Source organism: Fusarium oxysporum, chromosome II (genome assembly GCF_013085055.1).
Source record: "Fusarium oxysporum Fo47 chromosome II, complete sequence".
In the NCBI taxonomy this organism is placed as follows: Eukaryota; Fungi; Ascomycota; class Sordariomycetes; order Hypocreales; family Nectriaceae; genus Fusarium; species Fusarium oxysporum.
Genome location: NC_072841.1, coordinates 4,849,604 through 4,868,209, shown reverse-complemented (window position 1 = coordinate 4,868,209; position 18,606 = coordinate 4,849,604). Strand labels below are relative to the sequence as shown.

General features: G+C 48.4%; 9 protein-coding genes across 9 annotated transcripts; 5 read left to right on the top strand and 4 right to left on the bottom strand.

Moving 5' to 3' along the window:
- Nucleotides 1-100: 100 nt before the first annotated feature.
- Nucleotides 101-2,336, top strand: FOBCDRAFT_237321 (heterokaryon incompatibility protein-domain-containing protein; the record flags this gene model as incomplete). The annotated part of the gene is made up of 5 exons (XM_059610125.1): nucleotides 101-242; nucleotides 379-904; nucleotides 953-1,094; nucleotides 1,146-1,463; nucleotides 1,515-2,336. 5 exons carry the CDS (start codon nucleotides 101-103, stop codon nucleotides 2,334-2,336), a joined length of 1,950 nt encoding a protein of 649 aa, XP_059464250.1.
- Nucleotides 2,337-2,388: 52 nt separating this feature from the next.
- FOBCDRAFT_177695 (concanavalin A-like lectin/glucanase domain-containing protein) lies at nucleotides 2,389-3,446 on the bottom strand. The gene is made up of 2 exons (XM_031174800.3): nucleotides 2,599-3,446; nucleotides 2,389-2,545 (listed from the first exon to the last, which is right to left on the bottom strand). The coding sequence occupies exons 1-2, from the start codon at nucleotides 3,296-3,298 to the stop codon at nucleotides 2,496-2,498; spliced, it is 750 nt and encodes a 249-aa protein (XP_031051585.2). The 5' UTR covers nucleotides 3,299-3,446; the 3' UTR covers nucleotides 2,389-2,495.
- A 978-nt stretch (nucleotides 3,447-4,424) lies between these two features.
- FOBCDRAFT_237319 (chaperonin 10-like protein) lies at nucleotides 4,425-5,450 on the bottom strand (the record flags this gene model as incomplete). Its single annotated transcript, XM_031174799.3, has 1 exon — nucleotides 4,425-5,450. One exon carries the CDS (start codon nucleotides 5,448-5,450, stop codon nucleotides 4,425-4,427), a length of 1,026 nt encoding a protein of 341 aa, XP_031051584.3.
- A 773-nt stretch (nucleotides 5,451-6,223) lies between these two features.
- On the top strand, nucleotides 6,224-7,156 carry FOBCDRAFT_127207 (uncharacterized protein; the record flags this gene model as incomplete). Its single annotated transcript, XM_031174798.2, has 1 exon — nucleotides 6,224-7,156. One exon carries the CDS (start codon nucleotides 6,224-6,226, stop codon nucleotides 7,154-7,156), a length of 933 nt encoding a protein of 310 aa, XP_031051583.2.
- Nucleotides 7,157-8,215: 1,059 nt separating this feature from the next.
- FOBCDRAFT_270028 (amino acid/polyamine transporter I) lies at nucleotides 8,216-10,380 on the top strand (the record flags this gene model as incomplete). Its single annotated transcript, XM_031174797.2, has 13 exons — nucleotides 8,216-8,327; nucleotides 8,391-8,493; nucleotides 8,551-8,634; nucleotides 8,689-8,718; nucleotides 8,769-8,907; nucleotides 8,961-9,284; nucleotides 9,338-9,441; nucleotides 9,493-9,579; nucleotides 9,641-9,804; nucleotides 9,858-9,952; nucleotides 10,012-10,130; nucleotides 10,187-10,224; nucleotides 10,277-10,380. The coding sequence occupies 13 exons, from the start codon at nucleotides 8,216-8,218 to the stop codon at nucleotides 10,378-10,380; spliced, it is 1,503 nt and encodes a 500-aa protein (XP_031051582.2).
- A 269-nt stretch (nucleotides 10,381-10,649) lies between these two features.
- On the bottom strand, nucleotides 10,650-12,335 carry FOBCDRAFT_270027 (uncharacterized protein; the record flags this gene model as incomplete). The annotated part of the gene is made up of 4 exons (XM_059611438.1): nucleotides 10,650-10,892; nucleotides 10,979-11,791; nucleotides 11,839-12,086; nucleotides 12,164-12,335. The coding sequence occupies 4 exons, from the start codon at nucleotides 12,333-12,335 to the stop codon at nucleotides 10,650-10,652; spliced, it is 1,476 nt and encodes a 491-aa protein (XP_059464249.1).
- Nucleotides 12,336-13,080: 745 nt separating this feature from the next.
- Nucleotides 13,081-14,478, top strand: FOBCDRAFT_257723 (FAD dependent oxidoreductase; the record flags this gene model as incomplete). The annotated part of the gene is made up of 1 exon (XM_031174794.2): nucleotides 13,081-14,478. The coding sequence occupies one exon, from the start codon at nucleotides 13,081-13,083 to the stop codon at nucleotides 14,476-14,478; it is 1,398 nt and encodes a 465-aa protein (XP_031051579.2).
- A 443-nt stretch (nucleotides 14,479-14,921) lies between these two features.
- FOBCDRAFT_289206 (uncharacterized protein) lies at nucleotides 14,922-16,723 on the top strand (the record flags this gene model as incomplete). Its single annotated transcript, XM_059611738.1, has 4 exons — nucleotides 14,922-14,970; nucleotides 15,012-15,186; nucleotides 15,689-16,129; nucleotides 16,198-16,723. 4 exons carry the CDS (start codon nucleotides 14,922-14,924, stop codon nucleotides 16,721-16,723), a joined length of 1,191 nt encoding a protein of 396 aa, XP_059464248.1.
- Nucleotides 16,724-16,830: 107 nt separating this feature from the next.
- On the bottom strand, nucleotides 16,831-18,183 carry FOBCDRAFT_270024 (uncharacterized protein; the record flags this gene model as incomplete). Its single annotated transcript, XM_054703491.1, has 6 exons — nucleotides 16,831-16,999; nucleotides 17,046-17,323; nucleotides 17,599-17,715; nucleotides 17,760-17,872; nucleotides 17,919-18,097; nucleotides 18,143-18,183. The coding sequence occupies 6 exons, from the start codon at nucleotides 18,181-18,183 to the stop codon at nucleotides 16,831-16,833; spliced, it is 897 nt and encodes a 298-aa protein (XP_054559466.1).
- Between the last annotated feature and the right edge of the window lie 423 nt (nucleotides 18,184-18,606).

Below are 18,606 nucleotides of genomic sequence, written 5' to 3'. Positions count from 1 at the left end.
AGCCTGTTTGACATCAAGCTTCAGATCAACCACCAACCTCTATAGCACGGACTTTACTGTTTCCCGCTCATGAAACGCGATTAGACAGCAAGATCGCTAAATGTTGATATGTCTCTTGCTTCCTCTGCTTCCTCTGCTTCCTCCTGCTTTCGCTGGGCTTGATAGATTTGTGCTCGCACCCCTTTACCATAACGTAGCGTGCTGTCAAGCAGAAAACAATCTGAGAAGTTACAGCCTTATGTGTAACCCAGAATACCTATATAGAGTATCTCTCGTAAGGTAGACTTGCTCATCCTTCATCAATCTCAACAACTGCTGGTACGCCTCACTAACTACAAGTCAATCTCACCAGTTGCTGGTCAGCCTTGCACCAGATAGCGTCTCCCAACAAAGATATAGAGGCCTCTCCACTCGTCTATCAACCCCTCAACAAGGATCAACGAGAAATACGTCCTCTTGAGATCCTCCCCAACCCTCCTGACGGCAAAGTCAACTGCAAACTGCACATCGTCCTTCTTACACCGGATCTTTACTACACTTGTATCTCCTACGTCTGGGGTGACCCGAACGTCACTGAAGAGATTATTGTTGATGGTGTCCCACGACAAGTTACCGTCACCCTTGCTACTGCACTTCGGCATGTGAAGAGGCATTGGACTGAGATCGAAAGGAAGTCAGATCCCGACCTTGATACCTCTAAGTTTCGCTTGTGGGCTGATGCACTCTGTATCAACCAAGATGACCTAACTGAAAGACTGCACCAAGTCAGCATAATGGCGGATATATATTCTTCAGCGGCAATGATCCTGGCTTGGCTTTCTTCAAAAGATGACGATGTCATCAAAGCGTTCGATGTTCTCGAACGGATAGTCCGCATCGCCGAAGAAAAGGCTGGACCGATCAAGTTTGCAGGTCTTACAGATTTATAACTTTTCAAGCTCTGCTACGGCAGGCTTTCTTGGGAGCCCAAACAGCTTTCCTGGCTCTTTTCACATAAATCTACTCTTTTTGATGTACTAAACCGTGATATCATTCTCGAGGGACCTTACGGACCTGTTTTCAATTTCTGGAACAGAGTGTGGATTTACCAGGAGGTAATACTTGCAAAAAGGCTATACCTACTGTTTCGAAATTGCTCTCTACAGCATTCGTTATGCTTCGTGGCATTAGTCGGTCTTGATGATTACATGCAGCACATGACTAAAACGAGCATAGAGTCTACACAGCGATTCAACACCAGAGGGCTAAGGTTCTCTTTCTCCAGAATCTTCCACCTCTTCTTCACCCGATTTGTCTCTCAAGGATTCATCGATACAAATAAAATACCTGCATATGGTATGTGGCACTTGGGCTTGTACTTCGCTCTGGGTTCCGAGGCCTCCAACGATTTGGATTATATCTATGGCCTCTTTGCTGTCACCAAGTCGCCAATAGCACCCGACTATTCCAAGTCCATTCGTGAAGTGAATCTCGAGTTCATGACATAGCCTTTGCCCTTCTGGAAATCAATACAGAAGAGGGCAAAGAAGCAGAATTGGGAGGTCATATGCAAAGACGAATGGCGATATGAACTCTTTAACTTCTTGAACAGCCATGCTGTTGGCCTGAAACGTCTTTACGGGCTCCCGAGCTGGGCTCCTGAGTTTTCAAAAGCTGACAGGCGAAAGGCAATCGTAAGAGACCCCACGGAGCGTCGCTCGGCATTTGTTACAGTGCCTGAGCTATTCAACCGCCTGCCCATAGCTGTTGTCTGTGATAGCTTATGGGTCAAGGGAATCAAGGTCCAAGTTGTAAAGACTGTCTATGAAAAGACTATTTCTAATACGCTCACGTCATATGGACTACAACAATGTATCATGTCTTTTACCCAGTCACCAAAGGATATGTACCCCACTGGCAAAACCGTATTAGAGGTACTGTGCTGCACTCTGCTACGAAAAGAAGCCTATGAAAACTATGCTTTCGACGTAGGTCTTTGCACAGGCTGCTGGCTATACTATTCGGGCAAACTTGTGACCTCGAAACTGGGGATGGAATGGTCTCAAAAACCCTATGTTAAATCAGTACTATCCGAGTGGTTGGAGGCGGGACGAAGTTTCGACGGCAACAAGTTATTCACAACCGAGGATGGCTATATCGGCACGATGTCAGACGATGTGTTGCCTGGAGATGTGGTTTGTGTTCTTGCAGGCTCGAGCGAGCTTGCAGTCCTCCGTCCCGAGGATGACCACTACCTTTTTGTTGGGTGTTGCTTTATGATAGGTCTGATGAATGGCGAGGTCTCGGAGTTTCTGGCATCAGGGAGAGCCAAGATTGAGACGATTGAGATTCGATAGCCTTGGGTGCTTGGACATTTCATAGCAGTTTAGACAGATTGAATCCAAGCTCTTTCTCTCAGAGATATTGAATTATGACAGACAGATTTCAGGTTATATACAATGGGAATATCTATGGTACAAGAAAAGACTAGCCGGCTAATCTGCACTGCAGGCAGTTTAGTTGACAGAGAGGCTGTAGGCAGAGGTAGCGAAGACACAGTTGGAACCTAAAAAGTTAGCTTTAGAACACGTTCTAATAGAGACACAAGATACTACTTACCGACGAAAGGCTCAGTACCGGCCTGGAAGCTAGTGGCAACATAGCTGCTAGGAACACCCTGGCTCTTGGTAAGGTACGTAAGGAAAGGAAGAAGATCGCCCTCGAAGTTGCCCTGGTTCTTGGTAGCAACGAAAGAGTAAACAGTAGTATCGCCATTAGGTCCACGGAAGAGCTTCCACTGAGCGCCGTTGATGGTGAGCGTCGCAAGGGGAGTAGATCCAGAGTCGGAGATAGGGCCAGCACCACCATAGCTTCCAACCCAGATCATAATCTCGTACTTGTTAGCAGCACCGACGGAGGGAGCAAGCCACAGATCGTAGGATACATCGGAAACCATGTTGGTTCCGGTGTAGCGCCATGTCCACTTTGTGGGGATGGACTTGATGGCTGAGACCTTCTTGTTGATGTTCTCGAGAGCGACGTTGGAGTAGCTCTTGACGTGGATGTTTCCACCGGCCCAGCTCCACTTAGTAGACCATGAGAAGGACTTGCTCTTGACAGAGTTGAAGGTAGTGCACTGAGAACCGGAAGTAGCCTGGCCGCTACCCCAGTTGTTGTGGTAAACGGTGTATCCTTCGGTTTGAAGGGACCCGAAAGCATCACACCAGGTGGTAGCTCGTTTATCAAGGGTCTTGGAAGGAGTAGTAGGCGTAGCTGAAGCGACAGCCAAAAGGGCAGAGAAAGCAGTGAAGAACTTCATGGTGAAAGGAATGTAATGTGAAACTGAAACTGTAGGGCTGAATGAATGGACTAGAGATGAAGTGAAGAGTAGACAGAGCCTTGGCGGCTTCTTTATAATGTTTCCCCCAAAAGTATCCGTGCTTCGGAGATTGGCTGCGTGTTTGACCTGAAACTCCTATTCGGACGATATGATCATATCTGGTAAGTTATAGCCCCATCGAGTGCCGACTACCGACTGACCTAGTCAAAAACTCCACCAATCACGACTCGAGTTTTTAATTTCCCCAGCAATAGAAGTGAAGCCGCGTATTCTAGAATAACCGTCTCGTATACAAGGATAAGAACGATTGGATCATAGCTGAGTTGAATTAAGTAACTTTCGGAGGTTCGGAGCATAGAAGTTGAGAATTTCCTTTTTGATCTATATAGGGATGCTGCAGGCATTAGAAAGTGGTAGCGTGATATGGTGTCTCAGGGTCATATCGAGATCTTGGATCACCATTACCGCCTTGTTCGTCCGTTTACCTTTCTTCTCTACGTATTTGTTGGAGCTTATGTCTATTCTATTTAAAGCGCTGCCAGTCTAAGCTCAGTCGAGACATGCTAGCATCTCTCTATACTTCAAACCCCATGCTTTAAAAAACAACGTATTCAAGTCCAATGCCATAACAACCGCCAGCCTTGGACCAAGCGACTATCTTCCATGCTTCATGTAAACCGAGGCAGAATTTACTTTATATCGTCCTGATACTAACTTCCAAATTTCTCTTCCAGCTCCAGACCATTCTTGTAACGTGACAGCGAAGAGCTTCTTGATGAGCTTAGAGCTGGACTGACCCAGCGTCTGTCGCTATACTCCTTACCCCAATTAACCCTCTGCCCTCCGACGTCGACTATGGACTCATCCCGTCAAAATTAGCCTGAGGAGCGGAACTTGGATACTACTCTGTCAAGCTTCAAGGGAGGGTGATTGGTTAGCAAAAACCATGACTGTTGTTTGTTTCAAATCAAGGATATAGAGTTTAACTATAATTATTTGCTTTACTTTAGGTTGAATAAAATCCTTATCTGCAACACTAGTCTATTTCGTATGTCATCTATAACTATATCTAGCCTACTAGAATCTTCTAATAATCCACCTCTTCTTACTTCTCAAGCTCAACAACAACCTTGGAGTTGCTGACACCCTTTCCCAGGATATCCAAAGCAGAGTTAACCGCCTCGAACCCGCCACTAACCCTTTCAATCTGCGTCGGCACGAGCTTGCCACTTGCAATGCCTTTAGCAAAGAACTCTTGAAAAGCCCATCTGATGAAGTGCTCATTGCCCTCCTTATACAGCACAAATGGCCATGAAGTAAAATGACGGACCACACCTTGGGGCAGTGTCTCCGGGCCAAAGGGGGGCATGGTAGCGTAGACTGTACCACCGCCTTGGGCGGCTAGAACATCCGCAAGTATGCTGACAGTGTTGGGATAGGAGATAGTATCGACGACGATATCGTATGGCCCCTCGGCAATGAAGGCCTTAACAAGGGTGTCGCGATCCTGGCTGTGATCGATGATCTTATCGGCGCCGAGAGCTTCAACAAAGGCCTTGTGTTTGGGCGAGGTGGTGGTGACCACGCTGTAGCCTGCCCGGCGAACATACTGTACAGCCAAGCTACCCAGGTTAGAAGTCCCTCCGTAGATGAGGATCTTCTTGCCAGTAGAGGCTACTTCGCTCTCGATGTCTGGCTTGGGCACTCCGGCTGTGGCGCTGATCATGCCGACGACTGTTGTCAGGTTCCCGTTCATGCTCACAGGGACAGCCAGATCAACGCCCTCTGGGACGAGAATGGTCGTGTCCACCTTTGCCAACGCATAGGCCTGGTAGGCAGCATATTTGTCGCCATCGGTTGGGCTGGCATAGACGGCGACTTTGTCTCCAACCTTGAAGTCGGAGACACCCTCGCCAACAGCGATGACCTCACCACCGAACGACGTGCCGATTACACAGGGGTACTTGGATTTGAATAGATCGTTCTTGGTGATGCTGACCTCGACTGGGTTGATGGCGATAAGCTCGTTTTTGACGAGGATATCACCGGGTCCTGGGGTAGGTGTGTCGAGGGTCCTGACCTCGAGGGGTGCCCGGGCTGCAGGGTTGACGGCTCCACGATTCTGAGACATTGCGTTCTGGTTCTGTCGGGATCTTAAAATGCTTAAGGGTTGTGAGTTGGCAAAAGATATGCTCTTGGTGTATGTTTTCTTAATGATAGGTAACTTGGTAATTGCTGATTGTTGATGTTTAATGGTGCTGTAAGGGGAAGCCTGGTAGAGAAGACATGAGAATGGTTCTTTATACTTGTAGTAAACACGCTTCATCGACATTGCTTCTAAAGAATAAATTAGAGTCATCGGATTGCTAAGCAACGGACTTTTAACAATAGCTTGTAAGGCCGTGACAATGGGTATGATATTCGTATATAGGCATGGCATCATAGTTTTTCGGTCTCCCTCGCACTTTTCTTTATTTTCCGATGTGCGAGGCTCTAATGTGTTTTCTCCTTAGATGCAACCGGCACTTGCACCCTGCGCAGCTCTAAGAGAACAGACGCGTGGGCTCATGTCGGTACCGGTGCATTAACCAAGCCGCGCGCGAAGGAGTTCGCGCTTGTGTATACGTCCGTATATGATGAGACCGGATGGCTAGCTCGAAGCAGCTCTAGCGTTGGTTTCGTTTAGGCCTGACTGTCGAATAGAAATGGAACTAGATGTCACTTACTGACCCACATGTTTAAACTTAAACTACAAACATTACTATACCTAAGTAATATTCTCCCAATGTTTAGTATAAATGCCAGTGAGCTAAGTGAGGAAATAAGTGAATTCCCTTTAGTAAAAGTGGCTTATGATACTTGATTTAATATTTCTCTTACAAACGTGAGCTACGGATCTCAACCATGACAAAAGGCGTATCCTTTAGCCCAGACAAAGATATTCCTGACCTCTCGGGCAAGGTGATATTAGTCACAGGAGGGAACACCGGGTTAGGTTTTGAATTTATCTTTCAGTTGTCGAAGCACAAGCCCAAACACATATACCTAGCAGCCAGATCGGAAGAAAAGGCCAACGAAGCTATCAAGACACTCCGCAAGAAGAATCCTAATGCCGGACCTATTACTTTTCTCCAGCTTGATCTAGGCTCTTTTGCGAGCATCAAGGCGGCAGCTTCTACATTCAGATCCATGTCTGATAGATTGGACATCCTGATCAATAATGCTGGGATCATGGCAGTGCCAGAAGGTCTGACGGAGGATGGATATGAGATCCAATTTGGGACAAACCATCTCGGTCCCGCGCTCCTCACAACGCTACTCCTACCAACCCTCAAAGCAACCGCCGCCATATCTACCGACGCGCGAGTTATCTTTCTCAGCTCTGAACTTGAGAACATGGCACCCAAAAACTCCTATCTATTCGATGAACTAAAGACCACGTTGCCCAAGTTCTCAACATGGACTCGTTACGGCCAGTCCAAGCTAGCAGCCGTGCACTACGCCCAGGCACTGGCAAATCATAATCCCGAGCTCAAGGTTATAAGTATTCATCCGGGTGTCATTGCAACAAACCTCAGCGGTCCCGTGGTCAAGAATTATAACTTTTTGATGGCCGCGTTGTTCAAGGTTGCTATGAAGTTCGTTACCGTTAGCATTGAAGAAGGGACGCTGAATCATCTGTGGGCAGCAACTAGTCCCGATGCCAAGTCTGGTGTTTTCTACTTTCCCGTCGGTGTTCAGGGGAAAGGCTCGTTCCTCAGCAAGAGCAGTAAACTTCGCGATCAGCTGTGGGAGTGGACAGAAAAAGAGCTCGAGTCGCATCTTACTATGACTTAAGTAACCTGATCGCTCATACGTTCCAGCCAACCCATATTCTTGGAGAGGCAAAGAAAGATGGGCTGTCTAATATACTAAGTAATAAGGGAGGTTAACGGGGGTGGGGGTTACGAGCAGAACCTGTTATACAGATGTGTATGGGACTTGAAGCGGGGAGGCAACTTGTTACATTAGCGGCTGTGAACGGACTTTACTCTCTCTCCTCTATCATAATATTATTTTTATACCTATCAAGGGAATCTTTTACCCCAGGTGGAAACTCAGATTCGCGTTGTCACGCTAGGTAGTGGTTTGAGACATACTCCGGACTCTTGCTGTTAGTAAGTGGGGAGAAACAAGTGCTCATTCGACTATCCCTTTTTGGCCTAGTAGCTTGATAAGACTAGAATCCCTCTATTTGATCAGCAGCGACCTAACACTTTAGTCGCATGATAATATTAGTAGTAGTTCGCCGACGTGGACCTTTCAAGTTCAGCATGTTGATTTCAAATCTCAGAGACAGAAGGATGCCAATACGTCTTGAAATCAGTGTTTCTGAAGTGGCTCAGGCTAAATATGGTGGATGTATCATTATGTTTATACTTGGAGAGTCATGATTGCGGATTGAATCTTTCAGTCTCACCAAAGTAAAGGTCGTCTCACACTGCTGATGGTAACGTGAAGTTTAAAAGTAAAGGCAAATCCGTTGCGTTAGTCACTGGTCATTTATCTTGTTATCTACTCCAAGCATACGCAGCTTCGACATTGAGGCCTGGCCCAACTGCCGCAACAAACTAGCCCGGAAAGACATGTTCAAATGAGGACCATACACCCACTTGCAACGAACTACTAGCATCACTTGCATTCCTGGAAACTTTTACCTCAAGGGGTTTAGATCTCCGCCCGCAGATTTGCACCAGATTTGCCCCTTGTTTCCCACAGATCCTGAACTCCCGTACCATGCGGGGAGCCCCCAAACCAGGCTAGAGAGTAGATAAGAGAATGAGAAGCCATATTTCTTGCCTCGATCCTTGGAATTCTCTAACCATTCTGCTATTCCTCCCTCCTCAGTTTGAAGCCATGTCTGCAGACGCCAAAGAGATGGACTACTCGCACCATGAAGGCGATGTTCCCAAAAGCCAGCATAATGAATCCCATGAAACGCTTCGTCGTGTATATAACACATGGACAGGTACGTACAGAGCCCCCGAACTTCTTTTGATAGCATATATTGACCTTTGGGTGTACCTATTAGCTAGCGCGTATCAGGTTCTGATGATGGCAAGCTGGACCTGCAACGTCGTTCTTTATTCAACTGTGTTTGACGTAGGCGGTCCGATGATGCTGATATACTCGACGTAAGACCTCTGGGAGCCATCTAGTGGTTTATGCTGATTCACACTCTATGATTCCAGAATCATCGTTACTTTTGGACAATGTCTGATGATGAGTTCATTGGCCGAGCTGTGCTCCGTATGGCCATACGCAGGTGGTCAGCAGTAAGTTGCCGCAGAACCTTTTTCTCTCACTGAAATCTGACCCTCCCTTATCAGAGCTTTTACCAAATACCTGGCACCCAAAAGGTTCGGTTTCCTTGTTTCCCCGAAAAGCCCCTCTAACACATCGACGCCAGCATCCGACGTTTCCTGTCATACTTGGTTGGATGGGTTGTTCTCCTTGGAGAAATCGCCACGGCAGCTGGCTGCGCCATGAACAGTGCACAGATCACTGCGGCCATCATCGAACTGCACCATCCCGGCTTTCACGCAGCGGTAAGTGCCCTCTTTCGCATACCGATTCAGTACCTGACGATGGCGATGGATAGAGCTGGAATACGTACCTCATCTACATGGCCCTGACTATCCTTTCCCTTGCCTTTTGTTTCTCTCAGAGACACCTCCCCGCCATTGCTGTCCTCGGAGGCGTCATCACCCTGGGCGGTGGTCTCGCATGGGCTGTCTCGTTCCTCGCACTGGCTCCCAAACAAACGGCCCGCTTCGTCTTCACCGAGTTCGTCAACAATTCCGGATACCACGTCTCTGCGTGGGTAGGTGTAATGAGCTTCTACACGCCTATCTATGCGCTGTATGGAACAGACGGTATTTTGCATATTGCTGAAGAGATGCGAGATGCCCCGAAAAGCGCACCGGTGAGATCACAGCCCACCTTGAGATTCTCACTCTAATGAAATCTGAAAAATAGCGGGCCATGGTTTATTCTATGGTCTTTAGTGGCATCACTTCCTTGATGGGCGCTCTCGTCATGGCTTTCTGCAGTGGAAACTGGGAGGCGTACATGGAGTCTGAGTATGGATTTGGTCCCAACACTTCGGGCTTATCAGCTAATATAACTCCTAGCTTTCCCTTCTTGAACTGGTTTGTCGATGTTCTGGACAGTTCTGCAGGGGGTAGTGCGCTCGTCATTGTAGTCATAGTCCTACTCAAGTAAGTGATCAACCGCAAGCCATGAAAAGCCGCTCTGTCACTGACCATAACTTGCTGATAGTTTCCTCATCACCGTCGGCATCAACACAGCTGGATCCCGGTTAGCATGGGGCATGGCAGGTGATCATGCTTTGCCCTTGTCCAATTTCTTTGCCAAGGTCAATCAATCGGTTCACACTCCACTCAACGCACTACTGTTCATCATCACCGCGGAGCTGACAATTGGTATGTACCTATTTTTCGATTGGCCGTCTGCGTCAAATATTGATTATCATCAGGTCTTGTACTTTTCGGGAGTGATTATGCTTTTCAAATCATCGTCAGCTTGGGAGGAGTCGCCATTCAGTTCGGTTATCTGATCCCGATCTTGATGGTAAGACTTGTTGAGCATTCTAAAGGGGTATTTGCGCTCTGAACTAACGTGTTCAAAAGCTCCTTATTCGGGGCCGCAGTGCGCTCCCCACCGACCGTCAATTCAAGCTTAATTCATTTGGCTATATTGTTAATGTTGCTGCTGTTTGCTGGTCATCGCTTGTCATCATCATATTGTTGTGAGTGCACGCTTCGCGCAAATCACTTTAGATAAGTTTACTGATATCCGATACAGTTTCCCCCTTTACGTGCCAATTACGGCCAATAACCTTGGTAGGCGCCACAACTACCTGTTTCTTTCGCATGATACTGACTGAAACTGCAGTTGACATGAATTGGGCTGTTGTGATCTTTGCGGGTTTGGTAGTCTTCATCATTGTTGACTGGATGTTCAGAGGCCGGCACCATTATGTTATCTCAGATGAATAAGAAATATCTATAGCGATGGCCAGGGAGCTAGCCAGATGGACACCATTGAGTAGAGATAGTTGACAAGAACACCAAGTTCTTGGTGATGATGGTAAGCTCTCAGGCATATGTGTCAACTACAAATACCACATATAGCTCACAATGTTAGACATGAAAATATAGCCCTTGCAGTGATAATTGTCTTTAGAACTGCCAACAATTCACATTTCCAGTAGTAAAACTATAAATTAAATACACGATCATTGACTAGGGAGTCAAGTCTATCCAAGTTACAAATGGGCCTTGGTGACGAGAGAGGCAGCCAGCTCGTTCTTCACCTCGAATGCTACTCTGGTTCCCTCCTCAATAGCTCCATCAATGAAGCCGCGCCATCCAAGCGCCCAATCAGCATTGGCGAATAACACGTTGCCCTCTCTCTTCCTCAAGGCTTCGAGGTATCGGAAGGCAAAGTCAGGACGATACATGCACCAGCCACCTTTGGCAAACTCGTCCCGACTCCAATCGTGCCATAGCTGGGATGAATGGTTAGCGATACTTGCGCAACGAGAAAGGAGGGTCGAAAGCCTCCTCAGAGATAAGGGCAAACATCTGAACTTACCACTTTTTCAACAGGCATGTTAGGGAAAGCCTCTCGTGCTTCGCTGTAGAATGACCTAGCATCATCTACCGTGCTTAGCGAAGCATCGTTTCTTCCAAAGGCAACCATGTGTCGGCAGCCATTGCTTTCGGTGCGGCCGTCACCCAGAGTGCTCACAATCCTCGACTTGGAATAGCGCAGAGTAGACAGGGGTCGAGTTTCCGACGCGCCGATCTTGAAGTGAATCTTGGCTCCGTTGTGAACCTGACCAATCCGTGCTGCTTCGTCTCTAGCCGTGCTAAGAGGAGGGTCGAACTTGACCTCTCGAAGGACGTTGAGCGGCAGCGTTGAGATGAGTCGATGGCCGCGAAACTGGCGACCATCGCTGAGCGTTGCGGTCACGGAGCCGTTCTTGTCAGAAACCGAGGCGACGCGTGCCTTGAAGACGTAAGAGAGTCTCTGAGACGCTAGACATTCTTTGAAGAACTGCAGCGAAAAATGTGTCTGGCCTTGCTTGATCTTGTACACCTCTGTGAAGTCGTACAAGCCAGCAGTGGTGTAGCCGCTCAAAGCCCACCATCGGAGCACGTCAAAGAAACCAACGTTGGCGAAATCTTGGTGGCCGACGATTCCCTCAATCAGCCCTTTGAGAATGCATATCTGGACCTTGGTGAGCGAACCGCGTACTTGTTCCAGTCTGTCCGCGACAGCCAGAGATTCGTATCGTCTAGCATCAGTGTTGCGCAGTGAATCGTGAGGAAACGGGATCGTCGCTTTGCCTTGTTCACCGTCAACGTTGCAGTAGACTTCGAAGGCCTCGTTAGATAGACGGTCCTTGATACTTGTAAGCTAAGCCTTTGGATATTTGGAGCCAAACTTACAAAGGTTTCGAGCGTCAGCTGGTGCAGCTCTCCATCATCATCTACCGAAACGGAACGTGGCTGATCTGTCGCATCACTGGTGACTACGAAATCGCGATGGAGATTGTAGCGAGCCATCTCGCGATAGACGTGGGGCTGTTCCCAGTGAATCCAGGTTCCTCCCATTTCGTAGAGATGGCCATCGACGTTTGATGTCCATGTTCTGCCTCCGATGCGGTCCCGCCCTTCGAGTAGAAGGACCTGACAACCTGTCGTAGAATATTAGCACCATGGTCTGGGGGAGATCTTTCTTTCCCAAGGGGCTTGCCTGCCAAAGTAAGATCACGGGCAGCTGTAAGACCAGCGAACCCAGCACCGATGATGATGGCGTCGAACGTCTTTGATGCTCCCTGGGCCATGTTGCTTGCTGGGGTGATGGCTCCATCGCATGGCAAGCCGTGAGAGATGCCATCACCGACCTCATACTCATGGCCTTCGGCAGTCTTCTTGAGAGACATTGTGCTAGAATCTGGGGTGTATGTATTTGTTTGTTCAGTGGTTTGAGACCAGTCTGGGGAGTGGTAGAAGCCTGCGATCAGTGGTACGGTACTAGAGCGTCAAGCTTATGAATGGCCAGGTCTCGGCGCATTTTATTCACGGGGTAATGGACAAGGTACGTGTGAGCTTGACTCCCTGAAGGAATTCTGCAAAACGATAACCTGTTTGGGAGAAAAGTGCCGACCCTCCAGTCAGTCAGGAAGTCGTCATTGGAAAACGTAATGTCTCGAGAATGGTTACCTTAGCATCAGAACCTCGACTCGCAAATGGTATTCATTCAAGCTGCCCCTTTAGGGTATAATCGAAGTGGGTACAAACCAATTACTTTTGACTGGCTGCTGGTCTCATCTTGGCAGTCCCTTTAGGACAAGCGGTGGATGAGAGCAGTTTGGAGTAAGCTTCTCCGCACTGAGAACCCTTACCACCTTTCCCCAACCTAGTTAGTATATGCATGGTGAACGCTGGATCATGGAGTCTGGATCGGAATTGCATAGAACAACCGATAATCGACCAGGCAGGCAGGCAAAATGAGTACTCTGAGCCTTTGGCGATAAGAAGAAAGAATACCAGCCATGGATCACGCGACGATCATAGTGGCTGGCGTTTTGTCGAGTAGGTCCTTATCTCTCTTGTTCTTTTTTGCCTGTTCTTCATCCACAAACCAGAAGAGTGCCGCAGCAAGACCAGTATTCGATTGATACAGCAATGTCTGGAGCTTTGGAAGGCATCTATCAACCGGGCGTTGTTGACCCTGGCTATCCATCGCCAAATGGCACTACCCCTTTCTGGCATTCTCAACCACACCCACGCGCCAACCATCAGTCAGAATGGCCATCGGATATCGTCGACGTGGTTATTATCGGTGCTGGCCTCACAGGCATGGGCTTGGTCCGCACCTTGCTGAAGAAGCAACCAGACATTCGCATTGTCCTCGTCGATGCTAGGTCTCTCTGCTCCGGCGCCACAGGTCGCAACGGCGGTCACTGCAAGACCATGACATTTGCCATGTGGGAAGAGCGGAAGCACTCTTTTGGCATTGAGGAGGCAGTGCGTATTTCCACCTTTGAACATGCACATCTGGAATCCATGGCTGATGCCATCCACGAAGATGGCATCGACTGCGATCTAGTCCTCACGCAGGGCATCGAGGCCTACTATGACCAGAAGGACTTTGAGAAAGCGGTTGCTGGCCTAAATGATATGCGCGCCCACGCACCTCACCTGGCTGAAAAACACACAGTCTACTCAGACCAGTCGTATCTTCAGGATGTCCTGAAACTATCCTCTCGTGCTGTAGGCGCCATCGCCATTCCCGCAGCTTCAATGTGGCCATACAAGTGGATCACGGGGGTTCTTGGCCCCCTCATCGACCAGGACAAGATCAATGTGCAGACACATACGCCTGTTACATGCATCATTGACCAAACAGAGGATGCATACGCGACAGTCAAGACCGCACGAGGTGATATCCGAGCCAGGCGCGTTGTGCACGCAACAAACGCCTGGCTTGGTCGATTGCTGCCCGAGCTCCAGCCCTTCATTTCCCCCGTTCGAGGCAATGTGTTATCGTACGCACCGACCGCGAACGGGAAATCGCCCTTGGGTCTTGGAAGCGATTATTCAATTTGGCTGCGATATGGCGTTAAGGATTACGACTACCTTATCCAGCGCAAGGATGGTCGTGCTATCGTCGGACGGGCCAACACGGGTCGCAGGGCAGTAGGGGACGACAGCGAGACGGATCTGAGCCCAATGTCGCATCTACGAGGCTTTGCTCACGAAGCGCTGGCCACCCCAGATGCAGATGCCGCGACCAAGGTCTCCCATGCCTGGGCTGGCATCTTGGCCTTCTCTCAAGACGGAATACCTTTTGCCGGTCGGTTGCCTTTCCTGGGTCGCAGTCATCAGTGGGTTTGTGGGGGATACCACGCTACGGGTATGATCAAGGCTTTCCTCACGTCGCAGATGGTTGCTGGGCTCATCCTCGGGGAGAAGCCGGACAAGGAGTTCCCCAGGTCCTTCTTTGCCACCGATGATAGGATTAGGCAGCTGAGAATCTCCTTGGAGACAGGAGAACCAGTGGAGATTAAGGCGCGACTCTAGATTCATGGCATGTTGGACTAGATGATTTAATATTGTGGTTGAATTGAGAGATAATGACATTGCTTTATCTAACTGAAGTCATTTGTTGAGCAACGACAACGTGATCGAGGAGCTCTACCATCAATAAACAATGATGGAATCGTTCGTTATCGGGGATGTCTAAGTGAAAGGCGCTGTCATGACAGAGCCATCCATGCCATTGCGGGGAAGACTGGGTCTGGACCAGGGTGGTGGGCGACCTGGAGTAATACTGGGCTAGCATGCGGGGTGCACTATAAATTGTCACCTGTGTCTCATTTCACATTCTCCTTTCGACAATCCTATTTCAGCGTCGTACTATCTTGGGAACATACGTTTTGCCTCTGTCAATACCCTGCCCACTAGTCTTAGTGAGACCGTCAAACACATTGGAGTGGAGGCCACTGCGCCGCCAGACTTAAGGCATGCCCAAGAGACCCTATCGCGCGAAAGTCAAAGGTCAGTCAAGCAGACGTCAACAGCCAATGCAGAGTCAAGGCTAACCCCGCTCCAAGGATGTTACGAGTGCTCTCAGCGTCGCCTCAACTGCGACAGGGGCGTTCCCGAATGCCGAAAGTGCATCACCAAGGGCCTCAAGTGCAGTGGCCTCGGTGTTCGACATCGCTTCTCCAGCGGTGTCGCTTCTAGAGGTCATTGCATCGGCAAGACCATGGAAGAAGCCTATCCTCAGTAACAGCCCTGCACCGTGTGTTCGTAGATGGGTTTGCTTTGCTGACATGGAACCCTAAGCATGAAGAAGAATGCAAGGTCCAGCATCTACAGACCCCAGGAATTACCTGAACAGAATCTCGGCAATAGTCTCGCTGAGCAGAAAACAGCCACCACTCCTCAAGAGACCTCGCCGTTTTCTCCACTGCAATTAGTGCATATTGACCAAGCAGACCCATTTCAGGCTTCTGACAGAGCACTCCAGGTCTGCTATGACCTCCCGATATTGTGGGATTCATCCGATGGATACGATGCGTTTTCCTCTCCCGACATGGAAAGTTACCCAGCCAACTTGTTCGATACTGGAAACATCTTTCCTCCCTTTGGCGATGGATCGTGTACGCCTAATGGTGCACTGATTCTTCCACCACCTCATCCAGACCACGTCCCAGCATGGAAGAGACGTCTCTTGCTCCACTGTGAGGCTCCTGTTCGCATCATTAGAAACATGAGTGGTTGGAAGGCTAATTGGCATGACCGCAGTCTCGGAAAACATCGCCGGCGAAATGATTGCTTGTGACGGCCCTCACAATGGCTGGCGCCGTTTCGTGCTTCCCATGGCCGACCGTGACGAACTCGTCATGGACGCTGTCCTCGCAGTCTCACTCTTCCACGGGCCCCAAGCACCGCACGACCAACCTGCGACAGATCGACCTGAACAGGATCACTATGCTCGTGCCATTCAGGGCTTGCAAAAGCGCAGTCAGCTTGGCGATTGCGACAGGGCTGATCAACACTCGATTCTCTTGACAATACTGTTGCTTCTAACCGCCGTCATGGTTAACGGCTCTTCAGACTTTCCTATTCTCTTTAATATGCTGCAGTCTGCGATTGATGCCATTGGCGGGGATATGGGGCTTGGATCTGGAGGGATTGCCGAATTCTTGGTCCGCCAAATTCGCAAGTAAGATGGCACTGTCGACTGCAACATCGAATCTTCTAGATCAAGGGGCTAACGAGGCGTCGATCCAGGCTCAAAGTATATGCGGCACCACTGCTGAGCGAAGACGCCGGCATCAACATCATTTCTTCCGAGGCCGAAGTTGACAAGATGTTTGAGTGTCTGAATCACTGCGTGCAAAACAACCCACAGCACTCCAAGTCTCTAGAACTGGTGCCGGGCCTCGTGCGCCAGGCCTGCGAGATATACCTGAACCAAGTTGCGTTCGACAGCCATACTCCAGTGACGCCGCAAGTAAGGGCGAGGCGCGTGGTTGAGTCCATTCGCCGCGTACAACGCTTCATCGACACGTTTGAGGCCTTCCCAGAGAACGCGCCAGGCAAGCAGGTTTTAATATGGGCATGCTTTGTTGCGGCTTCTGATTGTCGCCTTGCTGAGCACAAGGAGTTCTTTTCTAATTTCTTTTTGGATAACTATGCAAGAAGTAAATTCAAGAATCTCACGATGGGATTGGGTACCCTGCGCAAGATATGGGCACGGAAGCCTGATGAGCGATGGACTGTCCTGCTGCCGCAGCCCAAGATCTTTGTGATGTGAAAGGACGTCCAGATGTCTTGAATCAAATCAACAATCAATAAATATGTTTGATAAGGGTTACTAATGACACTAATATGTTGAATATGCTTTTACTGCTGAACAATGCATCATCGTGGCCTCCCAACAGCAGCAAACAGAGAATCAATCAGACTACTCTTTGCCTTTCCCAACTCAATAACATCCTCAATCTCAACATCTACATTCTTCAAGAAACGCTCTTTATCCCACTCAGGTTTCCAACCAATACTCTGTGGTCGTGTCGCTGTGAAATTACCTCTGTATATAGTCAGGACTCCCTTCAACAAACAAAGGAATGACTTACCCAGATTTGTAAAGAGCACTCAGAAACTCAACCGGTACATCAATAGCTTCTGCGGCGAACTCATCACTAGGATAAACCTCGGGCTTATCGCTTGACACAAGTCCTCGAGCTTTCATAGCTGCGGCGAGATGATCTTGGAACTCCCGCATATCCATCTCACGAGCAACTGCAAAATTATATCCTTCTTTTCCGCTTGGTATGTCTTCATTTTTGAGAGCAGCATGTATGATTCGATAGTACAAGGCGGTTAGATCACTGATGTGAATAGTTTGTAATGACTATAACTTGTCAGCATTCGAAGTTTAAAGCTTGTTACAGGAGCTTACAATATTCTCATCGAATTTGTAGACTTTTACAAGTTTGAAGGCTCGCTTGTGTCAGGCCTGGTACCACGACGGAGAGTTGATTTTACGAGCCAGTTCCTCTTCCATCTTGTTCGCTGATTAATATCAATCAAGGCAAAGGAATGATTTCGCTTACAGACGATAGAAGGTACAATAACGAATGGTGTAACACCTTGGGCTTGTGCATGCTCTATTACCAGCTGACTTACCTTTCGAATGGGATATGAGTCTGCAAACTCCTTCTCCGTCTCGAATACCGCATCTGTATCTTTGTTGACGATGCGTGGCCAGCCTGAGTTTGCGTAGAATGCACTCAGTCCTGAGGTCTTCTGATGTCAGAAGTCATACTTGGATCGACTGAAGAACCTACATGGATAAAATACGTTGGCTTCCCAGCTGACTCCTTTTGTTTTTCCAGAGCTTTTATCAAAGGTAAAGCTAGCTCGGGATTGGTGCTATCAGCAGCGTGTACAATGACACCAACTAGAGACCATCAGTATAGGTTTCTTATTCTGTAGCAGGTTGTTACCTTTCTGAGAGGATATTTCGTTGACAACGGCCTGTTCATCTGATAAATCGAGTTTGAGGACGTTAATGCCAAGGGTTGAAAGAGCTTTGGCCTGCTCATCTGTTCTGACGGCGGCAAAGACTTGTTGTTTAGTGGTCTCAGGGTGCTTGGATAAAAGATTCGCAACGATGGAACCTCGTCTTTGGTTTTGTTAGTTGTTTGCGAAGGAAGATTGGGAGACGAACATGTGTCCCGCTGCACCGGTGATGAGAATATTTCGAGACATCATGCTATCGATGGGATTGAAATACTAGTGTTATGTGACTTTGGAATCGAAGGGTTTTGGATCTTTTTGATATTTTGACTCATTCATTCGGACACAGGTCTTGACATTCGTATCTCACAAGGAAGAAACAGAGCCTTTATATGACTTTTGTATTAAAGGACTATAGTGTCCTTGCTATGCCGAACATCCTAGCTGAAACTCTATCGTTAAGCCTTTGGTCTCTATGACATTGTTTTAACCGATCAAACTATCCGAATAGTGCTATTTTTCATATTGACAAGCCACAGATCTGTGATGGCCATAGAACATGGTGACCCCTCACCGGATCAAATCCTGTTCGCCCAGTCAAAGGCAGAACAAGCCGTCATTCGAGATACATGTTTGTTTAGTAATCAGTTCATTGGTGTATTACTGTCCGAAGAC

Excerpts from the sequence above, each read along its gene's own strand:
- FOBCDRAFT_177695 (XM_031174800.3), bottom strand. The coding sequence starts at position 3,298 with ATGAAGTTCTTCACTGCTTTCTCTGCCCTTTTGGCTGTCGCTTCAGCT. Across the intron at positions 2,546-2,598 it reads CGGTACTGAGCCTTTCGTCG|GTTCCAACTGTGTCTTCGCT; the intron begins GTAAGTAGTATC and ends CTAACTTTTTAG.